This window comes from Ictidomys tridecemlineatus, chromosome 4 (genome assembly GCF_052094955.1).
Source record: "Ictidomys tridecemlineatus isolate mIctTri1 chromosome 4, mIctTri1.hap1, whole genome shotgun sequence".
Lineage (NCBI taxonomy): Eukaryota > Metazoa > Chordata > Mammalia > Rodentia > Sciuridae > Ictidomys > Ictidomys tridecemlineatus.
In genome coordinates, this window is record NC_135480.1 from 19,270,200 (window position 1) to 19,280,964 (window position 10,765).

The following is a 10,765-nucleotide window of genomic DNA, read 5'->3' on the forward strand; positions in this document are numbered from 1 at the left end:
CTTTTTCATGTTGAGGATAATCCATTCTCTCCCTAGTATGCTTGTTTCGTGGTTCTCTGGATTGAACCCTGTGGCCCTCATGCATGCTTGGCAAGGGCTCTACCACTGAGCTACATCCCAGCCCCATAGTTATTTTGAATGTATTTCATGAATGAGTATTGAACTTTGTCAAACAATTTTCTCATCTATTGAGATGATTATTATGTAGAGGTATTTGTTTTTGAACTGGGAATTGAACCTAGCGGCACTCTACCACTGAGCTATATCCCAAGCCCTTTTCATTTTTTATTATTCTTTTATTTTTATTCTTTTAGTTGTAGATGGATAAAATACCTTTATTTTTATTTATTTGTCTTTATGTGGTGCTGAGGATTGAACCCAGGCCTTTCGTGTGAGACAAGCGCCTTACCACTGAGCTACAACCCAGTCCTCATTTTTTATTTTGAGACAGGTTCTCACTAAGTTGCTCAGGCTGGCCTTGAACTTGTGATCCTCCTGCTTCAGCCTCCTGAGTAGCTGGAATCACAGGCATACACCACCATGCCAAGTGATTGTATGGTTTTGTTGTTTATTAAGATGGTGTATCACATGAATTGATTTTTCAGATGTTAAATCAACCTTGGATTTCTGTGATAAATCCAAGTTGGTCATGTTGTATAATACCTGCAGGATTCAACTTGCTAGTACTTTGTTAGGATTTTTAGATCTATGTTTGTTAGGGATATTTGTCCTTAGTTTCCTTTTCTTGTAATATTTTTAGCTTGAGTTTCAAGGTAATATAAATCTAGTAAAGTAAGTTGAGAAATATTCATTCCTTCTCTGATTTCTATATTAATTTTTCCCCCTAAATATTTGATAGAATCAAAAGTGAAGCTGTTTGGGTCTGGGTTTTCCTTTGTGGAAATATTTTTAATTATAATTCAATTAATTTGCTTGTAATACCCTGGTCAGCTCTTCAATTTCTCCATGAGTCATATATATTTGTAATTGGACCCAATACCTTTATTTATTTATTTTAATGTGGTGCTGAGGATCGAACTCAGTGCCTCGTACGTGCTAGACGAGCAATCTACTGCTAATCCACAATCTCAGCCCCGAGAGTCAGTTTTGATAATTTGTATCTTTATAGAAATTTGTGTATTTCATCCAAATTATCTAATTTCTTGGCATAAAGTTTTTTATGATACTTTTTCATTTCTACAAGGTCTTAAATTTTTTATTTGGGGAGCTTGTCTCTTTTTTCTTTTCTTGATGACTCTAAACAAATATTCATCAGCTTTTTTTATTATTTTCATTTTCAAAGAGCCAACTTTTGGTTTCATTGATTTTCTCTACTATTTCTGCTTTCTGTTTGATCTCTGATTTTTATTATTTCCTCCCTAGTATTTACTTTGAATTTGATTTGATCTTCTTTCTGTAGATTCTTGAAATGGAAGCCTATTGATTTTGAATCGCTCTTCCTCTCAATAAAATAAATATTTAAAGCTATAGATTTTTCTTTTCACACCACTTCAGCTGCATCTCAAATTTTGATATGTTGGGAATTTTTGCTTTCATTCAGTTAGAGATGTTTTCTAGTTTCCTTTAAGGTTTTTCTTTATAACTGGGTTACTTATCATTGGATGTTTATAATTATTTGGGGACTGGGGATGTGGCTCAGTGGTAAAGCACTTGCCTGGTGTTTGTGAGGCACTAGGTTTAATCCCTAGCACTTCAAAAACAAAAAAGTGAATTATTTAATTTCCAAAAATAATCATAGTAAACTAATTTTTAATCATTCCAGATTTTTTTTTCAGTGGGGGTACTGGGGGTTGAATCCAGGGGTACTTAACCACCAAGCCACATTTCCCAGCCTTTTTTTTTTTAGCATGTTGCTAAAATATTTAATATAGGTAAATACATGCTTTAAAAATTATTAATTATAAAATTAAACTTGATTTTTTTAGTTTATCATTTTTTTCTTCGTGTCTCTATACATGTACTTTGGATAATAATAATCATCACATTCCACCATCATTTCTAACCCACTGACCCCTTCCTTCCCCTCCCACCCCTCTGTCCTATCTAGAGTTTGTCTATTCCTCCCATGTTCCCCCTCCCTACCCCACTATGAATCAGCCTCCTTATATCAAAGAAAACATTTGGCATTTGGTTTTTGGGGATTGGTTAACTTCACTTAGCATTATCTTCTCCATTTACCTGCAAATGCCATGATTTTATTCTCTTTTATTGCTGAGTAATATTCCATTGTGAATATATGCCACATTTTTTTTAAGATTTGCTTTTCTTACACTTTTCAGATATGGAAGGAACAGCATTTTGATCAATGTTTGAAATATGCTAAAAGGACATTTTTTTAAAGAGAGAGAGAGAGAGAGAATTTTTTTTATATTTATTTTTTAGTTTTCGGCAGACACAACATCTTTGTTTGTATGCAGTACTGAGGATCGAACCCTGGCTTGAGCCACATCCCCAGCCTCTATGCCACATTTTTTTTATCCATCTATTGAAGGGCATCTAGGTTGGCTCCACAGTCTAGCTATTGTGAATTGTGCTGCTATAAACATTAACATGACTGTGTCCCTGTAGAATGCTGTTTTAAAGTCTTTGGGGTATTCGGCCCTTTTTTGTATCTTATTTAGAGACAGGGTCTCATTGAGTTTCTTAGCACCTCGATTTTGCCTGGGCTGGCTTTGAACTCACGATCCTCCTGCCTCAGCCTCCCAAGCCACTGGGATTACAGGGGAACGCCACTAAATATTTTAAAATATTTTCAAATATTTTAATATAAATACCAATGTATTTTTTGCATGTTGTATAGGCTATTTTTTAACCTGCTTTAAGTCTTTACCTTTTGAATTTGCATTTTTCAGTCTTGTAAATAGAATATCCATCTACTCAAAACATGAAATTAGGGTGTGAGGATGTGGTTCAAGGGTAGAATGCCTGCCTAGCATGTATGAGGCGCTAGGTTTCATTCCCAGTACCACGTCCATACACACACACACAAAAATCAATTATGTGAAATTTTGAAGTGGGAAACCATTGGATCTGGAAAAAAGAAAGAAGTGAATGTAAATTTATTTTAACATTGATCAGAGTAGGAAATCAATAGATACTGTGTAAAAAATAGAGAATAAGATGATAATATAAAGTGTGGTCTTTCAAAACACAAACATAAAGCAAGCAGTTCACAGAGTAAAAGTTTGTTTTTAAGCTATGAACCAAAGCTATTTTAGAAGATGTAAATATTTTGCTGGTTGCATGGTGCACATCTGTAGTTCCACTTACTGGAAAGGCAAGAGGATCGTAAGTGAAACCAGCTTCAGTAATTTAGTGAGACTCTCAGCAATTCAGTGAATCCTTGTCTTATAATAAAAAAGGAATGAGTATAAGGCACTCCACTATTGTCATGTATGTAAAAAACAATTAATTAATTTAAAAAAATAATTGCATTGCTCAGTATGGTTGCTGGATAAATGAATATCTAAAAGTAAATAAAACTTATATAACTGTAAAAAAAAAAAAAGAAAGGAAGGAAAGGGAGAATATAGTATAAATACACCTCCCATCATCAGAGATCTGAAAATAACAATTTTTTTTTAAGTGCAGGGGATTGAATCTAGCAGTGCTCTACCACCGCGCTACACTTCCATCTCTTTGCATTTTTAATTTTGAGACAGGGTCTCTCTGAGTTGCCCAGGCGGACCTTGGACTTGTGATCCTCCTGCCTCAGCCTCCTGAGTTGCTGAACGGCCCTGTGCCCCGCTTAGATCTGAAAATAAATTTCTAAAGCACATGAACTTAGTGTAATGGAGAGGAGCCGTCATGGAAGCTTTGCAAAGGCTGCTCTATTAAAGGGTCTTCAGAGGCGCGAGATAAGTTTTAGATATGCCTTAGGAAGCTTATAAAAGGAGGAAGGTGCTAGTCCAGCAGAGAGTTTCCCTGTCCCATTAGCTAGAAGACCCCTTGTGGTCATTTAAAAAATTTTTTTTCAGTTATCGATGGACCTTTATTTATTTATTTATACATGGTACTGAGAATCCAAGGCATGCTAGGCAAGCACTCCACCACTGAGCGACAATCCCAGCCCCCTTGTGGTCATTTTTAGACTTAATTCAAGACCCCCGCTGGCATGACTTGGGTCACTGCAGTGAACATTTTAGTTGGTGCCTCAGCAACCCTGATCCTAGAATTTCTTAACAACCACACTACTGATATCTCCAGGTATTGCCAAATGTTCCATGGCAGACTTCAATAACATTTTTTTTCCCCTGTTGCACTTCTTGGGATTGAATCCATGGCCTTGGGTATGCTAGCAAGCACTCAACCACTGAAGTATATTCCCAGCCCTTGATAACATCCTTTAGTCACAGACTCATCCAACTCAGAAGGCCACCTGAACTCCTGAATTCCTGTAATGCAAAACATATGCTTTATTCTTTTTTTTTTTTTAAAGAGAGTGAGAGAGGAGAGAGAGAGAGAGAGAGAGAATTTTTTTTTTTTTTAAAGAGAGAGTGAGAGAGGAGAGAGAGAGAGAGAGAGAGAATTTTTAATATTCATTTTTTAGTTCTTGGCGGACACAACATCTTTGTTTGTATGTGGTGCTGAGGATCGAACCCGGGCCGCACGCATGCCAGGCGAGCGCGCTACCGCTTGAGCCACATCCCCAGCCCGAGAGAGAGAATTTTTAATATTTTATTTTTCAGTTCTCGGCGGACACAACATCTTTGTTGGTATGTGGTGCTGAGGATCGAACCCGGGCCGCACGCATGCCAGGCGAGCGCGCTACTGCTTGAGCCACATCCCCAGCCCTATGCTTTATTCTTGAAGCTCATTTGGAGTAGATTTAATTACTTAAGACGGAAAGCACAATGCCAAGGCCTGGAGAAAGCCTACAGAACACAGAAGAGAATGAGAGAGAGGGGTGGGGGAAGCGGTAGGTTGAACACGAAGGAGAAGATGGTCCCTGTGTGACCCAGGGAGGAGAGGGGTGAGGAGCAGGCTTGCAGGTGAGGCCTGGCAGGAAAGAAGCAAATAGCATTTTCGTTGTTCAGTTCATCCTTGTGACAAACCCAGGACCAGCCTACTGCTGAAGCCCTGTAAACCCACAGATCTCCCCCTGCATGGTGCTCTGGAGCTCCTCAGCCTCCCTATTTGATCAAATTGGAGAAACTGAGGCTTGGAGAGGTGCAGGGACTTAAGGTCATAAAGCAAACAAGAGCAGAACTTCTGGGTTTCTGACTTCCAGCCAGGCGGCCTTCCCATTTCTACTATCTATTCCCTGTTTAAAAACCTATGGGGGTGGGGGGGCTGGAGTTGTGGCTCAGTGGTAGAGCGCTTGCCTAGCATGAGGGAGGCCCCAGGGTTCGATCCTCAGCACCACATATAAATAAAGGTATTGTGTGCAACTACAACTAAAAAATAAATATTAAAAAAAACTATGGGGGGCTGGGTGTGGCAGTACACACCTGTAATCCCAGCAGCTCAGGAGGCTGAGGCAGGAGGATCACGGGTTCAAAGCCAGCCTCAGCAATTTAGAGAGGCCCTAAGCAACTTAGAGAGACCCCATCTCCAAGTAAAATATTAAAAGGGCTGGCGATGTGGCTCAGTGGTAGAGGGCTTTCCTGGCATGCTGGAGACCCTGGATTCAATCCCCAGCACAGCAAAACAAAACAAAGAAAACACCTTTAGGGCTCATAACCAAAATGTCCAGAACCTTTCTTCCTCAGCTATCCTGCCTTAATTCCAAACCCTCCCTGCTACACAAATTTCCTTCCACTGAAGCCACACAGCATTGCTCAAGCAGTTTTCTCTAGCCAGGACCAGCAACTAGGAGACTCTCACAAAATATTGGTTGGTTGAGTGAGTGAATGATCACTTTTCTCTCCTTCAATTCTCAGTTCAGTTCTGACATCTTCTAAGAAGCACTGTCAGTTCCAAACTCTAGTCCTCAGGGATTTCTCTGTTCTCTGCATGCAAGCATTTACAACACCATGCAGTCCTCAACAGCTTGGTGTCCCTAACTGGATTGCAAATTCTGCAGGCCCCAAATGAAATATTTTTCCTGAAATTCAGCTCCCAGCACTGTGTTAGAAGACCTATGTCTAGTTGCAAGACTGCACTGAGTAAGCTTTGTGACCCTGGAAGAGTCATTGATCTTTCCAAAATTGTTTTTGCATCTTTTTCAACAAAGAGAAGCAGGGTGCAGTGGTACACCCTTGTAATCCCAGCAACCCAGGAGGCTGAGTCGGGAGGATCTCAAGTTTGAGGCCAACATCAGCAATTTAGCAAGGCCCTAACCAACTTAGTGAGATCTTGTCTCAAAATAAAAAATAAAAAGGGCTGAGGATATAGCTCAGTGGTAAAGCGCCCCTGGATTCAATCCCCAGTACCAAAAAAATAAATAAAAATAAAGAAGAAGGGCTGGAGGTGTAGCTCAGTGATACAGCCCTTGCCTAGTATGCTTAAAACCCTGGGCTCAATCTCCAGTACTGCAAAATAAGTAAATAAATAAAAATAAAAACATGCCCCTGGGGTCCTTTTTTATTTTCTGAAAATCTCTCTTGGGACTGCCGTCCTCACTGCTGGGGGCATATGCCCCAGCCCCTGCACCACCCCTGCTGCAGCCTGGGCAAGGGGAAGTGGGGGCACAGTACCTGTAATTATTAAACATGAATTCAATTAAGAAAGAAAATAAAATAAAAACAGAGTCACCTGCCAGCCCACTTCACAAGGTTGTTATAACAATCCAGTAGAATAATAACGTGTGTGAAGAAGCACTAGGAATTGCAACCTGTTCTGGAAATGTGACACAGGGGTCTTATAAGAGGCTCAACTGTGTGGACTGACTAAAGAAGCATGAACCAACTCTTTGAAGATCTACCAAATTCAGGCATATCTTAACCCTCAAAGCACTATTTTAGTTAAGAAATCAATACTAACAACTTTATCTTCTCGGTGATCATTGGTTTTATATATATATATATATATATATATATATATATATATATATATATATATATATACACATATACACACACACATACATATACACACACACATATACACACACACACACACACATCATCATTAGCCCAATTTACGAGAAAATTGTGCCACTCTCAATTACATATTCTGTACTAGTTCCAAGGGAAAACATGTGATCTATGCTCCAACTGAGCTGCACATTTCTTCTGTCACACCCAGTAGTTATGGAGCATGTGTGCAATTCAATCAAGATATTTGATGGGCCTTTTGGGTTGAAAGTGGTTCCTTTGTCTGGTCCTAGACTGTAAGTGTAAGGTGGGAGATACAAGGAGGCCCCCTTGAGGAGAAAGCAGAATTGAGAAAGGCTCAATCCAGGTATCGTTTTTTTTTTTTTTTTTTTTAAGACCCTGGATCCAGCCATGCCTGAAGCTAGTGCTCATCTGCAAGTCAATAAATTCCTTTCTTCTCACTTTTTTCTTTTTTTTAGAGAGAGAGAGAGAGAGAATTTTAATATTTATTTTTTAGTTTTCGGTGGACACAACATCTCTGTTTGTATGTGGTGCTGAGGATCAAATCATGGCCGCATGCATGCCAGGCGAGCGCGCTACCGCTTGAGCCACATCCCCAGCCCTCTTCTTCCCACTTTTACTCCCAATCAGTTAAGAATTTGTGTCCAGGGGCTGGGGATGTGGCTCAAGTGGTAGCGCGCTCGCCTGGCATGCGTGCGGCCCGGGTTCGATCCTCAGCACCACATACCAACAAAGATGTTGTGTCCGCCGAGAACTAAAAAAAAATAAATGTTGGAAATTCTCTCTCTCTCTCCTCTCTCCTCTCACTCTCTCTTTAAAAAAAAAAAAAAAAAAGAATTTGTGCCCAGAAAGTCCTGATTAAGTCAATAAATAATAGTCCTAATTCAGCCCATAAATAATAAAATTCATAAGACGTTTTAATAGGAAAAAAACTATTTAGCTGGGAGCTGTGGCAGATACCTATAATCTCAGCTATTTGGGAGGCTGAATCAGGAGGATCCCAAATTCAAGGCCAGCCTTAGAAACTTAGTGAGATTCAAAATAAAAAATTCAACACCCAGTACAGCTAAAACCCTTTTTTAAAATGAATGATACAGTCCACTAAAAGATGATAAAGGCTAAGTAGAATAAAAAGGAAGGAGTACAGGGAATGCTAAGTTATTTCTAAATTTTTTTAAAGTGAAGGAGAGTTTGTTCACCCAACTTCAGCTCAAAGAGATTAAAAATAAGGTCATGGGGCTGGGGTTGTATTTCACTGGTAGAGCACTTGCCTTGCATGTATGTAGGAGGTACTGGGTTCCATCCTCAACACCACATAAAAATAAATAAATGAATGAATGAATAAATAAATGTATTAATATAAAAAACAACAACAACAAGGTCATCTAGCAAGTGGAAGAAGCAGAATTGAAAAAGGGGAGGTGGGAGGTCTTTTGACCTCGCCCAAGTCATACTTCCTCCCAGGCCAGGAATCTCTTAACTGGTAAACTCACTTTATCTTTCCTGGGCTTCACTATTAATGACCTTTTGGAAGTTTTGTTTTATTTTGGGTTTGTTTATTTGTTTTGTGGTACTGGGGGATTGAACCCAAGGGTGCTGTACCACTGAGCTACACCATTAGCCATTTTATTTTATTTTGAGACAGGGTCTCGCTAAGTTGCAGAAGCTGGCCTCAAATTTGTGATCCTCCTACCTCAGTCACATGAGTTGCTGAGATGACAGGCATGTGCCACCACAAACACCTGGAATTGTCTTGACTTCAGTAACATTATATTGTCCTAGTTCTTTCCCTTCCCAATTAGTTCTGCTATTTTTTGGCTTTTCTTCTCACCACTTGAGTCACCCAATAGAAGCCATTGTAGGATCATCATATTGAACTATATCAGGGAATGCCATTCAGATCATAGTTTTTACAAATGGCCCCATTTGGAGTTGTGCAGTGCACAGCCTGAGCAGCTGAACATAACAGTTCTGTACTTGCTGCACTTCTCTTATCTATAATACTGTCTTCGTTTCCCTCCCCTCTGCAGAGTCTTCCCAAAACTTCTTGTGCAGCTTCCGCCCTGCACCATTGGAGAATGTAGTGGAGCAGCCTGAATTAACCATCTCCCCTTGCAAATTACACTGTGCCTCTCGTTGCCCACAGGCTTCAGTGGGACAGAGGTAATGGTTATATTTTGGCAGTATTAATGCACAAACTTATAAATAAAGAATCCCCTTACTAAATTGTCTCTCTGGTTCTGATTGATGTCTAAAAGTTTCTGGAAGCCAGGCCTAATGACGCATGCCTAATCCCAGGAACTCAGGAGATTGAGGCAGGAGGATCGAAAGTTTGAGGCCAGCCTGGACAATTTAGTGAAAACCTGTCTCAAAAAGTGAAAAGAGCTGGAGTGTAACTTAGTAGTAGAGCACCCCTAGGTTCAATCCCTATTACCACCAAAATTAATGTTTCTGGATTTAGTGAAAGGCAACTTGGGAGTTTCTTGTAATTCTAAAACCTACCATTTGATTTCTTTACTTTTCTTCTTCTCCTTTTCCTTCTCCTTTTTTATATTGCTTTTTGCGTGTGTGCCAGGCTAGGTAGATGTATAATTCATTCCCCACAACATTATTACTAAATTCATCTGTGTAAGGTTCAAGGAGGTAATGTGATCTAAGGTCACACAGTAACTGGCAGAGGTAGAATTTGGACCAGGTCCATTGGACTTCAAAGCCCATGTACCCTCTGCTCTACAAACTGCCTCCCAGTATCACCTAGCTCTGGGGTAGTACAGGGTGATGTTAATTAAAACTAGCATTTATATTTCAATACAGTTTTGAAAACCTCCTTTTCTATGCACAATTTCAATGCACAATTAATGCTCGTAATAACTCTGGGAGGTAAGTAGCAGTGTTAACCTTAGACTTAGCTACACTCTCAAAAGCAAAGTATAAACTGACAGATACAAAGGAAAAGCCTGGATTCAAAAGAGTCTTAATTCTTAATTCCTCATTCTTGGTGCTGCTCTGCCTCAGTGTTCTTTGATATAGAACATGTAAGCTGGGGACTGAAGGGTAGGGACAAGTTTTTTTTCCTTTCAGTTTTGCTTCTAACAGTCTGCAGCCCGTCGGCACTGAAATGGTCGTTCACTGCTGTAATTAATGTTTAATGAGCACGTAATGTGTGCCAGAAACTGGAAATAACAACTGGGAGCGAAGGCCGTCGGGTTCCCCCACTCAAGAAGCTCGCATTCCAGCCGAGGGGACAGGGGACAGAAGACGGGGAGGTGAATTTACTAGAGTGGTCACAGGTGGTTCTGAGAAGGAAGGAGTGCACGCGTGCAAGATGAGCAACCCGCAGACCACTCATGATTCCATGTCAGCCTTATTTGGCGTTGGTTGGCCAGTCTGAAGAAGGACGCCGAATACCCCAGGCATCCTATGTAGTTGACGCTCACGGGCAGGCACGGAGGAAGCAAATCGCAGACTCGCATTCAATTCTTTTTATTCCTCTGACCTTGCCTTTGCTGTCAGGGTCACACACACCCCATTGCCACACCCTTGCTTCTCCTTCCGGACAGTTCCACACACGCATGCGCAAGAGAAACTCTCACTCCCCGTGGAGGGCGTGGGTCCCACTACACTACGCGTGCGCTCCCCGCCCCTAAGCCCCGCCCGCCCCCAGAGCCCGTTCGCGAGCGCCTGCCGTTTCTCAGGGAGGGGTGGTGGGCGGGGCCTGGGACGGGGCGCGTCGGTGCGTGCGCGCG

At 40.8% G+C, this 10,765-nt stretch overlaps 1 protein-coding gene across 6 annotated transcripts in view; it reads left to right on the forward strand.

Moving 5' to 3' along the window:
- Agbl2 (AGBL carboxypeptidase 2) overlaps positions 1-9,245 on the forward strand; it is a 57,954-nt gene extending 48,709 nt beyond the window's left edge. For all 6 annotated transcript variants that reach the window (XM_040284348.2, XM_040284347.2, XM_040284345.2 and 3 more), the window contains one exon: positions 9,050-9,245. In XM_040284348.2, the coding sequence (XP_040140282.1) occupies positions 9,050-9,186 (137 nt within the window). In that variant the 3' untranslated portion in view covers positions 9,187-9,245. The remainder of the gene's footprint in view (positions 1-9,049) is intronic.
- The last annotated feature ends 1,520 nt before the right edge of the window (positions 9,246-10,765 follow it).